The sequence below is a fragment of the Rhinatrema bivittatum genome, chromosome 13, assembly GCF_901001135.1.
Source record: "Rhinatrema bivittatum chromosome 13, aRhiBiv1.1, whole genome shotgun sequence".
Classification (NCBI taxonomy): domain Eukaryota; kingdom Metazoa; phylum Chordata; class Amphibia; order Gymnophiona; family Rhinatrematidae; genus Rhinatrema; species Rhinatrema bivittatum.
In genome coordinates this window covers 29109167-29132726 of record NC_042627.1, presented here as the reverse complement: position 1 = coordinate 29132726, position 23560 = coordinate 29109167, and the positions used below count along the sequence as shown (strand labels likewise).

The window sequence follows — 23560 nt, the reverse complement described above, 5'->3', positions numbered from 1 at the left end:
AGTCGAGGTATTGGAGAGGCATCCCATGTGCTGGCCAGTTTATCAAGGTCGCTGCCAAACAGGAGAGAACCCCTAAAGGGCAGTCTGGTGAGGCGTGTCTTCGAGGGAGCATCGGCTGACCAATTCCGTATCCAGAGCTGCCTCCTGGCAGCAACAGAGGATGAGACCCCCTTGGCTGTTGTACGGACTAGATCAGATGCGGCATCCGTGAGGAACGAGAGAGCAGACTCCATGTCTGCTGCCGGAACATTGTTCCTAACCTGTGACAAACAGGAACGCGTCACCACTGTGCAGCAGGTTGCAATCCACAAAGCTAGAGCTGCCACCTCAAAGGTCTGTTTCAGGATGGCGTCCAGTCGCCGGTCATGAGGCTCTTGCAAGCGGCACAGCAACTGATAGATTTGGAATGGGCTGCACCAGCGGCCGCATTCAAAAGAGGTCGGGCCCTGACGGGCATGTACCCCCTGGACCCGGCAATCAAAGAGATGCTGGCGTGCCCTCAGGTGGACGCCTTGGTGAGCGCAGTGGTCAAGCGCACTGCGCTTGACCACTGCGCTCACCCCCCCCCCCCTCAACTGGAATGGTAGTGCGCTTGACCACTGTGCTCACCAAGGCGTCCACCTGAGGGCATGCCAGCATCTCCTTGATTGCCGGGTCCAGGGGGTACATGCCCGTCAGGGCCCAACCCCCTTTGAATGCGGCCGCTGGTGCAGCCCATTCCAAATCTATCAGTTGCTGTGCTGCTTGCAAGAAGGGAAAATGGCGGGCTGTAGGACGAAGACCTTCCAGCAGAGGGTTCTGCGTAGATGGCACCGTAGTGCTGGGGCCTGTAATAGCCAACTCCGCCAGGCACTGAGATACCAGGTCGAAGAGATCTTCCTTGGGAAAGAACCGCCTCATAGTACGATATGGCTCAATCCCCGAGGGAAGGTCCCCCTCCTCGGGAGGTTCGGACTCGTCCTCCGAGACATCAGGGTCCGTCTGAGCCGGACTGCCAGGAGGCGGGTGCCCACGATAAGGGCGCGAAGGTCCAGAGGCAGGATCAGCTGGAGCAGCAGCAGCAGCAGGGCCTGGACAGGAAGCTGATTGCATCTGTACAAAGGCATGGATTCCCTTTAAAGAGATCCACCCAGGAAATGGAAGTGGTCTCCAGTTGTCGGGGTACCAGGTCCCCCGGGATCCCAGGTTGTTCGAGACTGCCCGCTAGATCCGGGGTGGCCCCTGGGGAACTGTCAGCAAACCTTGGTTGAGACTGGTCTTGGCCAGAGGCTCCCACTGCCTCCTCACATTGGGCACAAAGGGAGTCTGGCTCCTCGCTGTGCGTGGCTCTAAGCTGGCATGCTGAGCAGAGGCCGAGAGCTTTCACGCCGGAATCAGGAGGCGCCGCCGCAGGAGACGCAGAGGCGTTTGAATGCTCCATCGCGTAAAATAATATGCGCTCAATACCATGCGCTCAATAATATGCGGTCAGCAATATACGCTCAATGATATACAATATACGCACAATAATAAGCGGTCAGCAATATATAAGCGATATGCGCTCAATAGTATACAGGCGCCTATCATGGGCGCTCAATACCTGAACAAGGCGAACAAAATGGCGACCGCCACGGCGTGCCGCATACAGGCAACGCCGCCGATCCTCGTACCTCGGAGACCAAAAGTAAGAGATGTACGCCTTACCTGATCCTCGGCGCTTCCCGGCTGGAACCTGGGCGGTCTCCGGCTGCGGGGGGAGAGGGGAAATACCTTCACCGTCGCGCTTGAGGAAATGCACCCGCTGCCTCTAGGTCCACGCCAGGACCGAGGCGCCTCTCAGCCCGCCCAAGCCCTTCTCGCTCGGGGGCTGGGTCCCTGCCGCGATTCGGCCACTGGACCGAGGCCTAGACCTCCGAGGGATCACGGAAATCACCCCGGGAAACTCAACTGGGGGAGGGACCCGAGGGTATCACCGCAGGAGTGCGGGGCTCGATGTTCTTGTAGAAATTTAGTAAGTAGAATAAATAAAGTAGAAAATAAAAAAGTAGTATTGGAAAACACGCTCAGTGAGCGTGCAGGCTCTCCAAACTGCTTTGGAGACGGAAATTACTGAAGTGCTTCACTTCCTGTGGGGGTATATGTACCCGTGCTGACGTCAGATCCGTCTCCAACTGCTAGCATGAGCACACTACACCCACTTGTTCTGAGTCCATCTGGCTACACGCTAGGAAATTGATTTTGCTATCGCCTGAACAGCTTTGAGTTCTAACATTTTCCTAAATATTGTTTCCCAACCATTGTGCCTTCATACCTGATCAAGTGTGCCATGGAAAAGTCTCCACTACTAACACTCAGATCCAGAGCATCACCTGGGCTCTGCTTTCAGCAACTCACGGCAACAAAAGTCATGTAAGAGCCCCTTTATGAGAACATTTGTAATCATGCATGCCTCTTCTTTCTAGCTACAGCATTAACCATGGAGCTTTAGCTTTAAGCCAGAAAAATGAAGCTCCCTTGCAGTCCAGTACAGGGTTGCTCAAACTGGTCCTACAGGCCCCCCCCAGCCAGTCAGGTTTTCAAGATATCCCTAAAGAACATGCAAGAGAAAGATTTGCGTATATAGGAGGTAGTGCATGCAAATACCTCTCATGCATATTTATTAGGGATATCCTGAAAATCCGATTGGCTGGGGGGGGGGGGGGGGGGGGCGCCATAGGATCAGTTTGAGCACCCCTAGTACAGCTTTCTTCCTTATGTCAAAGGACAAATTGCTAGAAGAATTTATTAATTAAGAGAATAGGTGAGAAGTCTGATGATCTTTTGCACAGAAACACAGTATGAGTGCAAACACCACTCTGTTATGATGAATTTAGATTAAGGTGGATAAGTCACTAAGGCCTGCAGCTCAATGTTTTAAACACCAAAAGTATTATCCACCCAGTCAGGCATTTGAGCTTAAGAGTCTAGGATCAGGGGAGCTAAGCTCAATGGCAATATGGAGTCATTTATGGAAGGTTTCAAATGAAGGCCCTGAATATGCCCAACAAGTCAAGGCTGGGTAGAAATTGTGTTCTCTTTTTTAAGTTGATGGAAAACACCAATTTCAGCTAAGTGGACAAAGAGTTGTTTCTTAAAAACAGTGAAAGATGTACAATATAAAGATGTACAATATGTACAATATAAAGAAGCAGCTTTTGTATTGGACAAGCAAGAGACCCCGAGCAAGAGACCCCAAGTCTAGGATCAGGGGAGCTAAGCTCAATGGCAATATGGAGTCATTTATGGAAAGTTTCAAATGAAGGCCCTGAATATGCCCAACAAGTCAAGGTTGGGTAGAAATGTAGAGATTACTCCTTAGCGTATGCAGATGGACTCAAAACAAGTGGGTATAGTGTGCTCGTGCTAGCAGTTGGAGACGGATCTGATGTCAGCACGAGTACAGATACCCCCGCAGGAAGTGCAGCAATTCAGTAATCTTCCTTGCAAAAGCTTTATGGATATATGTGTAACTGACCGATCGATTAAATGAACAGGATTACCCTGACTGATTGATAGTAGCTGGAGACCGCCAGTGTTCTCAACCGGAAGGCGTCGACACCCGGCAGGGTGGATGCCCTATCATAAGAAAACATGGCTTACCGTGAGTCGGTGAATCCCCATGTATACCGGCAGCCGGGCGGGATGCTGAATCCATCTGCATACACTAAGGAAAACGAGATTATCAGGTAAGTAATCTCTACATTTCCTAGTGTGTAGCAGATGGACTCAAAACTCTCTTCCTCCCAACATATGATTCATATGTGCACCTCCATATGGTGTTTATCTTAAGCTCCTGCCCCCTAAAAAAATGAAGCTCAAACATGAAGCCCAGCCTGGAACCTGCAGAAGATGCTACGTTAGGCTACATATAAGATAGATGATAGTGATGTATTTGGAGCAGCCAAGCAGAAAAAGTAGAACACAGTCTTCACAGTGACAGCTAAACAAAACAGAGATGTACCTCTTTCACTTCAAACCTGAGGTGAAAATCTATTAAATCCTCAATGTTGATCTCTGCTGCTTTTATTTCAGTTACATCCAGAGTCTCTTGAATGGTTGTTTGGCTAGACTTTTCTGTAACCTCAAAATACTCTTCTTCAGATTCTAAAGGAAAAAAGAGGCGGAGATGGCTTGTCATCTTTTTGTTAAATTAGTTGAACTCATCCATTTCCAAACCATGCAAGACCATTAAAAGCACAAAACATTCAATGAGATTAATAGAATTCACTTTTGTACTTTTACTAAAAATGTCCCAATAAATTTCTGCAGTTATATTTGATTATAAAAATGAAAGCAAAAGTCTTTTGGCGGAATGGAGGAAAACCAACACCTCATTTAGGGGTTTATTTACTAAAGTGCTTTAAAAAAAAGTGTAATAGCGCATACTAACATGTATGGTTTTGCCAGCAAAAAGGCAAGATTTAATAAAGGCTATGAAACTGAGTGAATCCCACAGTTTCAGTACAGCATCAGTAATGCAATTATTGCAGCAGATAAGGCATGTATGTAACTTGTGGCAATAAGCAATGAGGTTATGAGAGCCACTGCCCCCGCTCCAAATTCTCCCCCACCCCCCATTACCTTATACATCCTTGGACCATGATTTAGGATAATGGGGGATGGGGGGAAACATGCAGGGTTACTTGCCACATTGTCAGTTAGGGTAGATAGGGGAAGTGAGAGCAACGGCAAGCAAGTTAACTACACCTCAAAAGAGTAGTTAATTACCAGGGCTCTTGGGGAACGTTAATTTTCCAAGACTTAATGCAAATGGTGAGGTTTTTCATGATCCACATTAAGCTATTTATTATTCATGAGTGTGTGCATACATTTGCATGTGATACAGTTCATTAATACTTTTGAAGAAATTTGTTGCATTATTTCTAGCAAGTATTACCAATAGCTTGCATTAATATTTATGCACATTGCCAAATTTGGTGCATTAACACTGCATAGTAAAATACACCGCCCTTAAAGAGACTATTGCTTTAGCTAATGAAAAATTATGAAGGTTTATTTAAGCCTATTTCTTGTGGAAACCAATACTGAAAATACAGAGAACAGGGGACTGGTTCACCTTGTTTTCTTCTATATTTTTTAGCAATGTGAATTATGGCACAAATTTGTTTAACCCTTTAATTAAAAGAAAATTGGTTCTTACCTGATAATTTTCATTCCTGTAGTACCAACTGATAATTCCAGAACTCCTGGGTTAATTCATCCCTGCCAGCAGATGGAGACAGATAAAGCCTCGCTGACACTGCTTGAGAACCCCTGGTGCCACCTGCAGAAGCTCAGTATTGATCTGTACCCAAGCTGAAAACACATCTCAAACAATGTGAAAAAACTTATAAATTCACAACAATGAACGGAAGTTTGCTGAAAAGTTATAGCTGAGCGGATGTGTCTCCCCTCCAACCTGGTTGGGTTCTGGACTGATCTGCTGGTACTACAGGAACAAAAATTATCAGTTAAGAACCAATTTTCTTTTCCCTGTACGTACCCGGATCAGTCCAAAACTCCTGGGATGTACCAAAGCTTCCTAGAGAGGGTGGGACCTGGAGAGTCCTGCTCGCAAGACACCTTCACCAAAAGACCTGGAATCCGAAAATCCAAAATCCAAATGGTAATGCCTTGCAAAAGTATGCAGCGACTTCCAAGGCGCCGCTCTGCAAATCTCCTGCGGGGACGCCAACTGGGCCTCCGCCCATGAAGCAGCCTGAGCCCGTGTCGAGTGAGCTCACAAACAATCAGGAACCTGTCGGCCTTTGAAAATATACGCTGACTCAATAGTCTCCTTAAGCCACCTGGCAATCGTTGCTTTGGAGGCCTTGGTACCCTTCTTTGGGCCGCTCCATAACACAAAGATGATCCGATCTTCTGAATTCATTAGTAACCTTGAGATAACGAAGCAAGTTTCTGTGGACATCTAACATCGTAAGCTCTCTTGCATGATGAGTAGAATCACCTAAGTCTGCAAATGCTGGGAGCGCGATAGTCTGATTAACATGAAAGGCAGAGACCACCTTTGGGACAAAGGAAGGGACTGTACGCAACGTAATTCCTGAATCAGATATTTGAAGAAATGGATCCCTACACGACAAGGCCTGCAATTCCAAAATTCTCCTAGCGGAACAAATGGCCACCAAGAACACAACCTTGAGAGTCAAATCTTTAAGAGTCGCTCTCCTAATTGGTTCAAAAGGAGCGGCACACAAAACTCGAAAAACCAGATTAAGGTTCCGGGGAGGACAAATTTTCCACACCGGAGGACGCAAATTCTTAACTCCCCGAAGAAATCTCTGTACATCTGGGTGAGAAGATAGAGAATAACCCTCAATCTTTCCTTGTAAACAGACAAGCACAGCTACTTGCACTTTAAAGCAAGACCTTTTGTCAACTCATCTTGCAGAAAAGACAATACTTGAGAAATTGAGGCCTGAACCGCAAGAATCCCTCAGTCGGTGCACCAAGCTTCAAACACTTTCCAGACTCAAACATATGAGAGGGAAGTAGATTGCCACCGAGCTTGTAGAAGCGTAGTGATCACTGGTTCTGGATATCCTCTGTGCCTCAAGCAGCGCAGCTCAAAAGCCAAGCCACTAGACAAAAGTGATCTGCCTGGTCGGATAATACGGGACCTTGACGAAGAAGTTCCGGGAGATGACTCAGGCATAACGGACCGTCCACCGCTAGATTGACAAGATCCGTGAACCACGGGAGACGTGGCCACTCTAGAGCCACTAAGATCACCCTCCCGGGCTGCTTCTCTATTCTGCGCAATACTTTGCCCACCAGTGGCCATGGCGGAAACACATACAGCAAGACTTTGAGGCCAAGGCACAACTAGGGCATCGACTGTCTCGGCCCCATACTCCCTCCTGCGACTGAAGAACAGAGGAGCTTTCGCATTGAGCCGAGTTGCCATCAAATCGACGTAGGGATGGCCCCACCATCTCTGGATAAGCCACATCGTGGACTCCGCCAACTCCCACTTGCCTGGATCTAAGGTTTGACGACTGAGGAAATCAGCCTGAACGTTGTCGACACCTGTGATACGAGAGGCCACTAGCTGAATCAAGTACCCTTCTGCCCACTGAAACAACTCTTGAACTTCCATCGCTACCCACTGGCTCTTGGTCCTGCCCTAACGATTGATGTATGCAACCATTGTGACGTTGCCAGAACTCTGACCGACCGACCCTGAACGAGGGAAAGAAAGGTCTGAAGTGCCAGATGTACAGTCCTGGTCTCCAACCGATTGATTGGCCATGAGGCTTCCACCGCCGACCAAGTGCCCTGGGCAGACTGTCGCTCTCAGACCACTCCCCAACCAGAGAGACTGGCATCGGTAGTGAGAACCACCCACTCCGGAACCTCTAGGCTGACCCCACATTGTAGATTGGACGACTGTAACCACCATGATAGGCTGTTCCGCGCCCATGCATCCAGCAACACCGGTAAATGAAAAGCCTGAGAGAGGATTCCATCTGTCCAACAGAGCCCTCTGAAGTGGACGCATATTTGCGAAAGCCCATGGTACCAGGGTTAGGGTTGAAGCCATCGAACCCAGAACTTGTAGAAAATCCCAGGCTCGTGGTATCTTCAAAGCCAATAAGTGGCGAACTTGTGACTGTAGTTTGAGCATCCTCTCCTGCGTGAGAAACACCCTGCCTTGGCTCGTGTCGAAACAAGCCTAGAGGTATTCGAGTACCTGAGACTGCTCCAAGTGACTCTTCGTCCGGTTCACCACGCAGCCGAGAGACTCCAACAGGTGAACCACTTTCTGAACTGATGAACGGCAACCATCCAACGACTTCTCCCAAATTAGCCAATCATCGAGATAGGGGTGCACCAACACCCCTTCACATCGGAGAGCCGCTGCCACCACCACCATCACCTTGGTGAACGTGCAAGGAGCCGTCGCTAGACTGAAAGGCAGAACTTGGAATTGGAAATGTTGACCCAACACTGCGAAATGTAGAAATCACTGATGTGGTGGATGAATTGGGATATGCAAGTATGCCTCCGTCAGATCGAGGGATGCCAAGAACTCCCAAGAACGGAATGCCACAATTACAGACCGTAGCGTCTCCATTCAGAACTGTGGGATGTGTAAGGACCGGCTGACCGATTTGAGATCCAGAATGAGGCGAAACGCCCCCTCCTTCTTCGGGACAATGAAATAGATGGAGTAACGACCCCTGCCCCGTGCGCGAGGTGGTACCGGAACCACCGCTCCCAAATCGCGCAACCATCGCAAAGTCTCTCGAACTGCTCCATGCTTCGCAAGGAGAGACTAAGAAGAGGTCGGGAACGGAGTGTGCAAACTCTAATGCATAACCGTCTCTTATCACTGAGAGAACACACTGATCCTGCGTGATTTTGGTCCACTCCCCGTAAAAATCTGCCAGCCAACGCCCTATACAGGGAACGGTGGAGTGAACCAGCCTCACTTCATTGGAAGGACTTGACCGCTGCCATTCCTCCCGCCGCAGGAGCTCTTACATAGAAACATAGAAATGACGGCAGAAGACGACCAAACGGCCCATCCAGTCTGCCCAGCAAGCTTCACACATCTTTTCTCTCATACTTATCTGTTTCTCTTAGCTCTTGGTTCTATTTCCCTTCCACCCCCACCATTAGCTCTAAAAGGTCACCGCCTGCCGCGAAAGGACTGACCCCAACTGGAGCCCCATGGTTGCTGAAAAGGCTTTTGGGAGTGTGCCCCTACGGGCCCTCTGGAAGGACGAGACCATCTGGTGTCCCTGAAGTGCAACCTGGATAGAAAAGCTTGTCGGTTCCTCAACTTATCCTCCGGCAGCTTATGGACCTTTGTCTCACTCAGCTGCTTGATGAGCTGCTCCAGTTGCTCTCCAAACAAGAGACAACCCTTGAAGGGCAAACAGCCTAACCGGGCCTTAGAAGAAACATCCGCCGACCAGTGACGGAGCCAAAAGTAACCATCTGGCCGCGACCGCCAAACTCATGACCCGCAAGAGCGAACATACCAAGTCATAAAGTGCATCCGCTATACACGTGACCCGCGTCCGATGTGTCGGGCCCCGGAGGTGCATCCTGAAAGTTCTGCACCCATCTTAGACATGCCCTCTGCATGAAACCGGAACACACGGCAGCCCGGAGCCCCAAGGCTGCACTCTCAAAAACCCTCTTAAGGTGAAGCACCAACTTTCGGTCCTGAACATCCTTGAGGGCAGTAGCCCCTTCAACCTGAATCGTAGTCTTCTTAGAGACCGTGGAAACTGCCACATCAACCTGAAGAAGTGCAAAAAGCTCCAAGATTTGTTCCGGTAACTGGTAGAGCTTGGCCATAGCCCTACTTACCCTCAAACCGAAGTCCGGGGAATCCCATTCATGCTCAACTGCCGCACCGACCTATGATATGGGAAGGCGGAAGGCGGAGCTCGAAGATTATGCAAGACGGGATCCATCCCATCTACCTCCGGAACCTCCTGCAGGGGTTTTAACCCCAGCTCCTCCAGGACCTGCGGAAGCAGAGGTGAAAGCTCCTCTCTCCGGAACAACCGAAGAATCTTGGGATCATCCCCTTCTGTCACAGACGGCACCCCCGTGTCATCTCCCTGGTCCTGATCCAGCAAAACAAGGTCCGGTGCTGAAAAACCTGACGCCGTACCAGCCAGTTGGGCCAGGACTGTGAGCCCCTTGGTACCCCCACGGAACTAGAACCAATGGGAATGCCCGCATCCCGCGGGTCCCATCCCGGAAAAGGTACGCTGCTTACCTGGAATACTGAGGGGCCAAAAACCCTGGAGATCCCCCTACACCCTCCTGCTGCGCCAGGTAAACCTGATGCAACAGGAGAATGAAATCTGGGGAAAAGGGACATGCACCCGGAGGTAAGTTGGGGACCTGGTCTCCCTCCGGTCCCTGAGGTAAAGGCTGTGAAGATCCTGCTCCTCCATCAAGTCCCTGTGCATTGGAGGACCCGGGATGAACGGGAGAGAGCCGCGGAGGAGAATCCCTTACATCCCTCAGATAATGGCGGTGCACGAATCCGCATTCAAAATGGCCGCCACTCCCTTCCCGGAGGAGCCGGCAGACCCGGAGGTAGCAGGAGCCTGTAAAACCAGCCCGATCGCGGCAGCCACGCCTTTACAGAGGCGCCAGCGTTTTTCCCCCCCCTCCCGAGAGAACGGAGGGCCCTTTCCCCCTCAAAATACACCCCTAGCAGAGGCAAGCGGAGCCGCGAACCATGCCAGCAAGTACACGAACAGAAACTGCAAAATACAAAAAAAAAAATCTAAAAAGAAAGTGCTGAAAACAAATCCGGTCAGTAAAAAAAAAGGGGGGGGGGGGAAGGAGGGGAGAGAGTCACCCCGGAGCCTTACCATCAGCCGACTTCCTTCTTGTGTAAAACTTTTATTTATTTATTTTTTTTTAAAACTTTAAAGTTAACAAAAAGACAGAGTTTCTCTCCCAGAGCTGTAAGGAGCTGTCCAGCTCAAAACAGCTGCTGAAGTAACAGGAGAGAAATCTCTGGCCAAAAGAAAGAATGGCTGCAAGCCGCATGGCCAGCCTCGTGAGGGGAGGGATCTAGACCACCAGATTTACACTCCACGGAACAACTTGGACCTGGACCGGTCCACCTCAACCGAGCCAGAGAATGGTTTCACATGGAACCAATCCCCTGGGAGGAAGGCTCACCCGAAAGAGAAAAATCTAAAAGAAAAAACAGCAAGGGTAAAAGAAAAAGCCCTGCAGGTTAATGCAACAGCCATCTGCTGGAGACAGATAAATACTGAGCTACTGCAGGTGGCACCAGGGGTTTTCAAGCAGTGTCAGCGAGGCTTTATCTGTCTCTATCTGCTGGCAGGAATGAATTAACCCAGGAGTTCTGGACTGATCTAGGTACGTACAGGGAACAGGCTGTTAAAAGAAAAATATTCAGTACCAATTTTGTAGTTGTAAATATTGCAAATCATTCTTTATGACTACATTCTGGTGAAGAAGCAGTTCTCAAAAAGCATTTTAAATGTTTTCTCACCAGATTCCTCTTCCTCCAGAAGAAGTGATCTTTCAAAGTCATGCTTAAGAAATCTCTCTCTGTCAACAGTAAGAATAGGCACCTGTAGAAATAAAATAAAGGAGCTGGACTTCCAAATGCAGTAGCTCTCTTTACAATACACTAAGTGGGAGCTGATGAATTTGCCAAATAGAACGCTGTACAAAAATAAGACAGCCATAGCCAATCCATAAACAATTAGTATTTTTAGAGAACAAAGTTTTGTTATTACAGTTAAAGATTTGTATAATGTTGTTCATTACCATAATGAATCATAAATTTCAAGTTATAATAAACCATCTGAAGTAAAACATACAAAAGAAGCAAGACAAAGATATGAAAGCAGTTATAGTTAAAACCTACACACACACACACACATCTTAATGGCACAAGACATACTTCAGAATATTTGTAGAAGAATTATGAAGAACACTGCATTATTCTGAAAAATCTGACCCTCACCTATGTAAACAATTTAAAGCCAAAATGGGGAACCAATAAGCCAAGGGGGAGTCAGGTAGGCATCCAGAGGTTCTTAGCAGCCTTGTCGTCGTCTTGTGATCTCAAGATTGAAGGAGTCAACTAGTAGAATGCATATGATGTAGCAAACAATATATAAGAGTGGCAAGTAGCATTTTAAGTCACAAGCCTTGTGAGTTATAGTGCTGCTTGCTGCCTTGGATGGAAACTTATCCCAAAAAAAAAAAAAAAAAAAAAAAAAAAAAAAGGGAAGTAATTTTATTTGCAAGAAAATTCTCAAAAAAAAAAAAAGAGACATTAATTTAGGACCTATGATTAAACATGACCTAATGATACATATGGAAAAAATGAGAAGAGATCTAGTGAAGCTTGAAGAATGATCTAGAGTCTGGTAGCTATGATTTAATGTTAAAATATAAAAACAGAGTTGTACATTTGGGCTACATAAACCAAAGGAAGCAACAGGAATGATGGTGTTCTGTGCACTTAACCAAGAGAGGATCTGGGTGTGATCATAGCTGATGATCTTAAGGTGACCAAAGAGGTAAATAAAGTGACAGCAGAAGCCAGAAGAATGCTTGAGTGAATAGGGAGATGAACAACCAGCAGGAAAAAGGAGGCAATATGCTGTGTACAATTATGAAGACCACGCCTTCAAAAGGATACAAACTTGACTGATTAGGTCAACCGTCTTCATCGTAAAGCATATGTGGCCATACTAAATATGTACTGTAGAGAAGAATCCTGTATTCACTGCAGCCAGATGCAGGGATAATACATTTTTCTGACCAAGTAGTGTATGTGACTGTCTTATCTGATCTGCAAGGACACCCTGTTTACAGGGACCTCTTGCAAAGAAAGAAGTCTATTATCTGTAACTAAAGAGAATCAGAAAGACAATGCTAGGCCCCGTGTGTAGAAAACAGACTGAGGCTTTCAAAAAGAACATGGGTTTTTGGACAGCAACCAAAGCATCCAATCAGCCATGAAGGTTTTATCAAAGTATCATTGGACCCAGATCTACTCAGTGTTATGCTGTTCAACAGATGAACCTCCAGAGCGGGAAGCACCAAGCTGTCTGAAACAGGAATAAAGAGCCAATCGCACCTACTTTATTATGCATATGAAAGCCCTTAAAACAGAAGGGATGGAGGTAAACAAGGCTCAGCCATCAAGAACACCACTGAGTCACTTCTCCATTCATGTACTATATTTCTATGTTAAGAGAAATATGACAACTGGGCAAAATTTTGTACATGAAATGATCCTATAATACTACTCATGACCTTATCACATCACACTCCTACTGTTGAAAATATGAACAAATGTTAGCAAGATCAGGAGAAGCACATCCAGCTTCTAAATTAATTTTTTTTTAAAATACTGTGTTCCAGATCCCCATTTTCCAACTTTAAGTATAAAGGGGATCCAAAAACATAAGAGTTAACACTAATATGCATTTAGCAGTTAATACAAAATTGAGAGTAAGCTCAGTTAAAACAGAACCTGACCAATCACAGATATTATGGTTGTATAGTTTTCATTACAAATATTTTTTTCCTTTCTGAACCTTTACCTTTTTATCACTAATTGACGACGATCTTGAACTCTGTGGAAATGGAATGCTGTCAACCAAGTCAAAAACTCCTTTGATCTTTTGGTCAGATATTCTCACATGCAATAAAGGAAGCTCTCCTGATACTTTAAACCTAAAAAAGTAAGATTATAATATGCCATTGCATTAAAAATAAAGGATGAAATGAACTAAATATAGTCATCTAAGCAGCACTGAAATTTATGCAAAAAGCTTTCAGTACACTGGTGCTGAAAGCCTATATGACCAAGGAGAGCACTCCATATTAATGAATACAATAAAGGAAAACTTGTGAATAATAATTCAGACAGGTTAATGTTACCAATAAATGAATATGCAATGAACCCATAAATAATTTATCACTTCAAATGTCATTGCATCTCAAATACAACCCAAACATGGGCCCAACCAAGGTATCTGAAGCACTTTGCAGAAAATACAATTCTTATTATCAGTCACATTTGGGGTGATGTCAATGAGCATAAAATAAAATGTAAGGCGTGTGGATGTTTGAAGGATCAGTTCAGGTAGATAGGTCAGAAAGATTGAGTGTCTCTGCTGAGGGGACTAAGGAAAGGTCTGACCCAACAGCCATGCTTAGCTTTTTCCCTGAAAGTGAGGTAACAGCTCAAGACATTTAGAGCATAACAATTGAAGGCATGATAGTCTAGGTGAAACTAGAGGAGGGAAGGAGAGAAGAGTTATTTGGAAACATTGGAGATCTCTAATAGGGATGCAGGGAATCATAATTTAGAGGCATGAAATCATGCCCAAAAACTACAAAATACTGTTAACCTTAATCCAATGCATTATGAGATGGGGTTTTTTTCCATTGCTGAACTAGAAGTTACAAACTCTATTCCTGTTTAAAACAATATAATTTTACACCACCATTTGATTATGCTGTTATTGTGAATTAACATATTACTTAGCCATCCTTCTGTCCTTCTCCACCATAGCTTTGCCTATTTCCACTTGAATATCCATAGGCTGCAATATATGCAATGTTGATGGATGCTGAAATCTAGCCTTTTTCCAATCTTCCCCTTAAAAATACAAAAGAACTCTCATTAAACTGAAATATTAGAAAATGTGACACTAACTGTACAAGTGCAATTTATGAAAATAAAAATTCAAGTGCTTTTATAAGGTTTTATTATTGTACAAAATATGTTTAATAACTTATACATGTTTTCAATATATTATCAATAAACTCTCAAATAAGTAATGTGCCCTTCTACATGGAGGACCTGGCTTTGAATCTTAGGTCATGTCTTCCACTACCTGGGCCAGCTGGGGCTAGGGATGCCATGGAGGCAGCATTCACAGCCTCAAGGAAAATGGGGAGGTGGAAGGACCCAGTCATCATGCAACAACGATACATAGGGTCCATTATTTAGGACATAATTGCACTGTTGTGGGAAGAACTTGGCTGGATGAGCTGGAAGGGGATATAAAATAGGGGGAACATCCCCAAGTAGCTGCGAATGAAGGTTAATGGCACCAGTTCCCAGCCCTGGTTCCAAATGAGCTGGATACCCAAAGGAGGAGAAGGAAACAACTGCTAGCCCACCCCCCCAACCCTCCACTCCACAGAAAAACAACATGCCATAGCAATTCTTGTCTACTTATAGCATTTGATATTTCCTTCACTAGTACTGTTAATGCCCATATTCCTTCAGATGAGGTCAGTTCTTATATGAATCTTACAGTAGATTTTTTTTTATGTATGTTATATACATAAAACCTGATTTCTTCTATTCCCATTCTGTACCAATGCTAAAAGGTGACGGATGGTACAGTTTATAAATCAAACCTACTGGCCCTAAAAGTGTTATATTTTATACCTGCTTTGCCAAAAAGCAGTTGCACATTTTTGAGTCTGACATCAAATTTATCATATGCCTTGTCCATGATCTCTTCTAGAGATGAGAAACTGGATGTTCGACAAGCACCTTGATTTATGCTGTTTAGCTGCAATTAAACAGATTATTAAAAATAATTTATTTCACATTCAATGAAGAATAAAATAAGCAGACTGCTAAAATGCTACAGATTTTTGTGAAAATCTGTAGGTATCTCCATACAAAGCCACAGAGCTGCGACCCTGCAGAAATCTGCAGATTCCTAGAATGCATTCAGGATACCAAATATATTTTCTGCTCTTTCCAAACAAGGAATATAGACAGAGTCTATATAAGTTGTAGATAAATTCTTCACTTATCCAAAGAATATATCAAAATTATGAACATACATGCAGAGCTTAATCTCCCTATAAAATGGAGACTGCAATAATCAAAAGTATATTTTGGCATCACACTGTAATCACTTTAATTATGGTGATCTATTAAAAGGTCATTCATTACAGCTACCAGTTCAAAGATTATCATCTGGGAGAAAGAGGAATAGAAGCTAGAGGGAACAAGTTCAGGAAGAAGGAAAAGAACTAGAAGTGTATATGAAAATAGGAATCAGAGAGGGTAATGACCAACCACATATACAAAGTGAGGCACCTTGAGGCATCAGTTGACCCTTTTGAGTTTCAGAATGGGCCTAAAAAGTGACTTCCTTCTATGAAAACTCAAAGTGAAGATTCTTCCTTGGCTGGAACCAGAACTACTGCTCCCATTTCTGTTGCAACTTTTTTTTTGCCTCCAACCAACAAGGAGACACAAAGGCAGTGTATGAAATGAGAAAGACCAACTCCAGAGCACAGCCATCTTGAACTAAATAAGCACCCACTGGTGTGTTGTAATATGGATCCAGTCCCAATAAAGCCTAGTGAGCCTTCTGTCTACCACAATCACTTCAGAGGAGTCTCAGTGGTCCTCATTACGCTGAACAGGCTCCATTTGGTGGGCTTTTTTCCATATCATGAATTCCCTTTTCCTCCAAAAAAGGAATTTTTGTAGCCCTCTTGGCTTGTAAAACTGGAAATTTCATCCAGGATAATGCTGCCTCAATTCTTCATATTTCTGCCACTGCACAGGCCTCTTGGCTGCCCTGTGGTGCTTATCTGGAAATCTCTACCTCCCCCCAGATCCTTCACCAACTTCTCCAAGATCTTCACCAAAATAGGGGCTTGTTTTTGAAGGGTAGCTTGCTCAAAAGAGAGACATTAGGAGTTAAACAGTCAAATTATGACTGTACCTGAAGAAGACAGAGTAAATCTGACAAAGTTTACTAATGCACAAGCTCATGTACTGTGAGTGACAATGTAAAACTAGCAGTTCTTGTTCTCCACTTGCTGGCATAGAAGCTTAAGTCACTCAACTGGACTAGTACGGAAAAATAAAGAATGGGTCCTTTTGAAAATTGCTGGATATGTGCATAATTAAGTGTATCAGGGGAGGGGAAAGAGAAATTCCAGGGAGTGGAGTTTACATTTACATGCACACTTTTTCATTTTGAAAATTATGTGCATAAATTTTCCCCCAAAAAAATCTTTCCCGGCACAAAGTAGCAGGCATAGCTTTGTGTGGGTAGTTTGCATGGTACAATGTTCAAAGCAAACTTACATGCATATGTTTGCCTTGAAAACTATTGTTTACTTGGATATATAACAGCCCATAAATTTAAGTGGGCCATTACAAATTACACTCTTTAAATACAGAAACTCATTCATTAAAAACATGGTGTTTTTTAAATTTTTATATACCGATGTTCCTGTATACAATACATATCGCACTGGTTTACATGGAACTGAAGCCTCAGGGGTGGAATACATTGGAACAGGTTGACAAAGAACTTGTAGGGAGACATTCATAAACACGATTAACTGCAACAAAGTACAAACTCAAAAACATATGTACAGTGGGATGGGAGAAACGATGTTACTTTGTGTAAACTTGCCAGATTTTAAATTTTTCTTCCAAGGCAAATAAGTTACAGAATGAAAATTATGGTGACAAATTCATCTGTGTGTCCACAATATGACGGCATTCAATAGGTTTTTCTAAATGTTCTCCAAAAAAAAAAAAACACACAAGAACTTTTTCACTTCAAAATACTACTTCTAGCTTTTATCCAGAAATGAGAATATGTAAACATGTACCTGTAAACTACCAAAATCCAAAATGAGTAGGTCGGAATTCTCATGGTAGAAACCAGTCTGTGGAACCATAAGGTAAGAAGGCTTTAGATCTATTCTCAAGTCTAACACTTTTCTTGTTTCAATAATGTGTGAAAACCCTAAAAATAAAGAGGGTAAACCAAGATTTTAGCAATTTATCAGAACTGGACCAATTTTTGTCACTGTTCCTCTCTATATTTTATATGAAATTGTTATAATGTTATCTTTGCATATATATTAAAAAAAATGTATTTTCCATAATTACAAATCATAGCAGCATCAGGTCATATTGGTATGATTCATATTATGACATCATAAATCTGATTCACAGACAGATATAATCTGTAAATTTCAAACATGGCTACTCCCAGATGTTTATAGAAATTACAGAAGACCTGTTTAAATGACTTTAAAAGTAATAATTTAACTAAAAAACTAATTGTTAAAGGATTTGTCTGAACTTGTAAAAAATGCATGACATAGCCTAAAATCTTTCAAAGTGATTCTCAACAATATGTAGTGCATCATATCAACATAAAAAATTGCCATAATGGGTCAGACCAAGGGTCCATCATGCCCAGCATCCTTTCCAACAGTGGCCAATTCAGGCTAAAGGTTCCTGGCAAGTACCCAAACCCTAAGTAGATCCCATACACCTGATGCCAGTAAGAGTAGGAGCTATTCCCTAAGTCAGCTTGATTAATGGACTTCTTCTCCAAGAACTTATCCAAACCTTTTTTAAACCCAGCTTTACTAACTGCACTAACCACATCCTCTAGCAAGAAATTCCTGAGCTTAATTGTGCATTGAGTGAAAAAGAATTTTCTCCAATTAGTTTTAAATGTGCTTCTTACTAACTTCACCTTTCAAGACAAGGCAGATGTCTTTAAATAGTGGGTTGGTTTTTTTTTTGTTTTTGTTTTTTAAATCCCAGCTGTATAGGTTATGTACTGAAGAGTCTCATTCCTACAGTTACAATATAAAGATCTGAGCAATCAAAAGGAGTGAAGTCACATATACATAGGACTCACATTCAGCACTCTAACAGCAATGAAAATACTGCTTATTTTCTGAATAAACTAATTTAAAAAAAAAAAAAACAACTAAAAATAAAACGTACAAATAAACAGCTCTCATCACCATACTCTGAAAGACTAGCAGTAATAATTATCTGTCACATAAGCAATGGCAACTTTCACTATCGCCTCTCAGTTGGAATCAATATGAATCATGCAAGGGAGTTTAGACTTTTTATACACTGTATGGGGATATCAGAATGACCACCCTTCCCTAAGGAGAGAAGTATTTATTCATTTACTTATTTTTAAATATAGCAACACACACCAAAAGAATGTTTATAAAATTACGCTGCATCCTGAGATGAAAAAAATACAACAAAAAAAACTTTTAGTCTGAGATACACCTAATGACATTGAATGTTACAAATTATCCTTTATTTTCTCTGTTTGCCCTTGGCTGCTAGGGTAAGCATCTTAAGTTTGCAGTATGACTTTTTTCCCAAACATGGGAAAATTGGTATGCTATATATTTATACTGCTTTTCTTGAAACAAGTTTGATTCACAAACAAGACAAGAGAGAAAAAATAATTTTCCTTGCATTGACAAAGCAGATGTATACCACCACCAACCCATTTATTCCAACCTCATCAGAATTGGCACTGATGAGAACAGAACAGGTTTGGACAATCTCCCTGCAAGGTAAGCAAAAAACCTACAGGTATTCCTGTACACCAAAGTCAAATACTGCATACAAAAAAAAAAAAAAAAAGATATTTAAAAATACTCCACTATTCATGTAAAATAAATTGTCCAGCATTTGGAATTCTAAACAGACATTCATTAGGCTTGTTAAAAACAATTTTGATGGGTAAAATAGTGTTTTACTCATGAGAATGTGGGTCTTTGAAAACTGCCTACCCTATTTGCCAGTAATAGAATACGTGGAGTACCACATGATTTGTATTTTTACCACATAGAAAGTAGGCATTCCTAAGGTTGATGTCTGGATAGAGTTAGCATTTAAATACTTAAAAAAAATAAAATAAAAAAGTACATGTGTGCATATATTTGAGGAAAAAATACCCAAATAGTAGGTGTAACAACTCAATTTTCAACAGGAACCTTTTTTCTTTGAAAATTGGTGCAAAATCCCCAGGTAAGATTTGTCTGCAAGCTTTATACTTCTGTACAATTTGAATCCTGCCCTCCTTACATAAGATCAGGTTTAGGTTCTTTCTTTACATTTATTTACCTGTAGCTGTTCTCTCTTTAATTTCTTCCAACTTCATCAATGTAGCAGATGTTAACTGTTCAAGATCCATTCCTTTGTGCGTTTGAAAAAATTCTGCTAATGCATTTATTGTCCTCTGTAAAACATGGCCTATTAGGTTAAATATTCATATTTTAAATAAAGCATCATTGTTCATATTAAGCCAAGCAGTCAGACCAACTGCACACTCTGGTAGTACAATTCACTATACTTTTTTGCCAGATGTTTTTCTCACAGCTCTGCAACGTTCAATATTTCAAAAGTAGGAACATATACCATGTGTCTACTAACCATCTTTAAGTTAATAGCTTTTCTTTTAAATTTAGATTTCTCTGTAATTCTCCTGAGAGTATAACTGCATTCAAAAGCATCACAAATGACAGATATAACAAATATGATAATAAAAAGGAAAATTGTTTCTTACCTGCTAATTTTCGTTCCTGTAGTACCACAGATCAGTCCAGGACAGCTGGGTTTTGCCTCCCTTCCAGCAGATGGAGACAGAAAAAGACTTCGCGGACTCTGTCCTATACCCGAGGTGCCACCTAGTGTCTGCCAGTATTATACTGTACCCAAGCAGAAATTAGAAAAACCATAACGGCTACCATAAAACCACTTCCCCTTGAAGAACAGAGGAAATGAAAACACCGGAAACCTTATGAACGAATGAACATGCCCAAAACCTTTCCCTGAAAAGGGGGGCATTCAATTAAACTTGCAGAAAAATTGATCAGCTACCAGCTGAGCGGACACTCCATTTTCCCCCGGGTGGGCGTCTGGACTGATCTGTGGTACTACAGGAACGAAAATTAGCAGGTAAGAACCAATTTTCCTTTCCCTGTACGTACCCGGATCAGTCCAGGACAGCTGGGATGTACCAAAGCTTTCCTAACCAGGGTGGAACTGAGAGAGTCCCGTTCGGAGTACACTGGTTCCAAAAGAACCGGGCTCTGGGGCCCGGACATCCAGTCGATAATGTCTGGCAAAGGTATGACGTCCAACTGTCTTAACTTCCCTAGACTCGGAAGTAGAAAGATCTAGGTCCGCCAAGGATGGGAGCGCCACCATTTGATTCAAATGAAAAGAGGACGTTACTTTCAGAAGAAAGGAGGGAACAGTTCGTAAAGAAACTTCTTCGTTAGAAATCCTTAAGAAAAGCTCCTGACAAGATAAGGCCTGTAGCTCCAAAATGCGCCAATACGATAGCCATGAGGAAAACGACGAATGTTAGATCTTTCAAGGTCGCCCGCATCAGCAACTCGAAAGACGCATTACAAAAGGGCACGGAGAACTAGGTTGAGCTTTCACGAAGGACAGGGTTTCTGAACTGGAGGACGAAGATGTTTAACGCCACGCAGAAAACGAACCACATCCAGATAAGATGCTAGAGCGAGGCCCTGTACCTTTCCCCGAAAACTACCAAGGGCTGCCATCTGAACTCCAGACCTTTTACTAGACCTGCCTGCAGATAGGCCAGAACATCCGGAATAGTAGCTCTGGGTGGCTCCACCGCGTGGTTCAGGCATCAGTCCTTGAAAATACCCCAAACTTTGACATAGGCTATTGGAGGTAAAAGGTTTACAGGACTGCGAAAGCGTAGTAATCATCTCCGCCTTTCAAAAGCCATGCTGCTAGACAAATGTGATCTACCTCTGTGAAATAAACAGGACCTTGTCCCAGCAGACTCTGGGACGGATGAAAACTCAGCGGGCCGTCTATCGCCAGATTGAGAAGGTCCGCAAACCACGGGCACCTCGGCCACTCTGATGCGACGAGTATCCCTTTCCCCGAATGAGCCTCGATGCGGCGTAGAATCTTGCTGACAAATGGCCACGGCAGAAAGACATACAACAGAATGTCCTTTGGCCAGGGGAGCACCAGAGTATCTACACCTTCCACTCCTGGCTCTCTTCGACGACTGAAAAAATTGAGGAGCTTTGGCATTGTGATACGTCGCCAACAGGTCCATCGCGGGCCTGGACATCGGTTGCACAGGAGACAAAGCCTCAGAGAGTTCCCACTCTCCTGGATCCAATTGGTGACTGCTGAGAAAATCGGCCTGCACATTGTCCACTCCGGCAAATGTGAGAGGATGCTATCCTGTACAGGTGCTGTTCCACCCAGCTGATTAAAAGTTGAGCCTCCATCACCACTGGACGACTCCAAGTTCCACCCTGACGATTGATGTAAGCCACTGTCGTCGCATTGTCGGAGAGAATCCACACTGATCTCCCCTCTACTAAGGGAAGGAGGGCCTGTAGGCGAACCGAACTGTTCTGGTCTCCAACGAATCGATTGACCAAGAACACTCTGACCTCATGCACTGCTGTTCGACAAACCGCTCCCCACCCGGAGAGGCTGGCATCGGCGGTTACCACTATCCAAGAGGGAATTTCCAAATCCACAACCCGTCGTAATCTGGACACAGCCACCAAAGAAGACTGGACCATGCCGAATCCATCACGGCTGGGAGCCTGACGAAAGGAGGATCTAGAATACCATGAGGCCCGAAAACAACGATCCCCCCAGAATCTGGACCTCTGAGGAAAAGAGCCCCTGCTCCTGGGTCTGTCCTCTGGCAGCTTGTGGACCATATTCTCTCCCAGAGACTTAATCATGACCAACTATTGGCCGAAGAGCAGCTTTCCCTTGAAAGGCAAGGTACTCAGCTGAGCTTTCGAGGAGACATCCGCCGACCAATTTCTGAGCCAAAGGAGCCTGCGGGCCGAAACGGCGGAGACCATTGTTCTTCCCGACATGCACAGATCATACAGTGTGTCCACACTGTAAGCCACCACTGCCTCCAAACGACCAGCCTGAGCCACGTCCACTTCTGAAAGGGATGCTATAGATTGTAAGTACTGCACCCAATGCAGGCTCGCACGCAGAGCAAAACTGCTGCACATGGCCGCCTGCACTCCTAGGGAGGAGGTCTCAAATATCTTTAAGCTGTACCTCCAACATTCGGTCCTGCAAATTTTTTAGGGCTGTCACTCCCGGGACTGGGATGGTGGTCTTTGTAGTGACTGCAGAGACTGCCGCATCCACCTTGGGTACCCTAAGCAGCTCCAGCGCATCCTCCGGTAGTGGGTACAACTTATCCATAGCGCGGCTGACTTTCAAACCTAGATCCGGAGTGTCCCACTCCCGGAACAAGAGGTCAGTGACCGACATATGAAAGGGAAAAGAGCAAGCGGGACCTTTTAGACCTAACATCACGGGATCCACCGCTCCCATACGCGAATCTTCCTGCGGGACTTCAATTCTGAGCTCAGAAAGTATCAGCCTGATCCTCCAGCAACCTGCCCCCCTCCCCCCGCCACAGAGGGCCCCAGATGCGGGGAGAGAAGTGGCGGGGAACTCCGTACCTCCATCGCAGCTCTCTCTGCATCCCTAAACATTTTCAAAATGGCCTCCGTCCCTGCACTAAGCAGGAACGGATCAGGTGGCTGCGGCTGAGCTGTAAGCCTCCCAGGCTCCGGGCACCGCGAAGAACTGCTGCTGCCACGGGGATTCCCCTCAGCAGACCTCCCCGAGGTCCCTTCACCTCCCGAGACACAAGCTGCACACAGATGCCGGCTCTAGAGAGGCGGGTGCGCACTCTGCCGCACGTGGAGCAGGCCGCACCACGGGGCATAGTCTCTGGCTAAATTTAGCTCCGATCAGCTGAGGTAAGCGCGCCAAAAATAGACCAGGCGATAAGGGCATTTGTGCGAGCCGAAACGTGGCAGTAAGGCAGGCAGAGAGGAGCTGGAGAGGATGCTGGACCGGCCAACCAGAAAAAAACTTTTACCTTTATTTATTTATTTCACAGTGCTCTGAAGGCTGTGCTGAGCTGTCTGCCACAGTTGAGTGAGCCAGGCTCCCCGGTATCACCCGCCGGCAGTAGTAGTCCCCGGGTCTTTAACCCCCTGCTCTTTTGCCTCTGATACCGAGGATGTTCCCACCAGGACCTGGGAGGCTCAAAGAAACTTGCTGCGCCTTCTGCCATTGTTTTCCACAATCTCAAGTAAATTTTCTTTTTAAAAAAAAAGAAAAAGAAAGAGCCAGAAATCTTCTAAG

The 23560-nt window shown here is 44.5% G+C and overlaps 1 protein-coding gene across 4 annotated transcripts in view; it reads right to left on the bottom strand.

Annotated features, from left to right (window-relative positions):
- The window catches only part of VPS13C (vacuolar protein sorting 13 homolog C), a 483673-nt gene that overhangs the window by 324954 nt on the left and 135159 nt on the right, over positions 1-23560 (bottom strand). For 3 of the 4 annotated variants that reach the window (XM_029575527.1, XM_029575524.1, XM_029575525.1), the window contains exons 19-25: positions 19481-19595; positions 17191-17327; positions 14984-15110; positions 14065-14182; positions 13119-13251; positions 11045-11126; positions 3980-4122 (exon numbers count right to left, since the gene is read on the bottom strand). In XM_029575527.1, the coding sequence (XP_029431387.1) occupies positions 3980-4122; positions 11045-11126; positions 13119-13251; positions 14065-14182; positions 14984-15110; positions 17191-17327; positions 19481-19595 (855 nt within the window). Of the gene's footprint in view, positions 1-3979; positions 4123-11044; positions 11127-13118; positions 13252-14064; positions 14183-14983; positions 15111-17190; positions 17328-19480; positions 19610-23560 lie in introns of all 4 variants that reach the window. The other variant, XM_029575528.1, reaches the window with a different exon arrangement.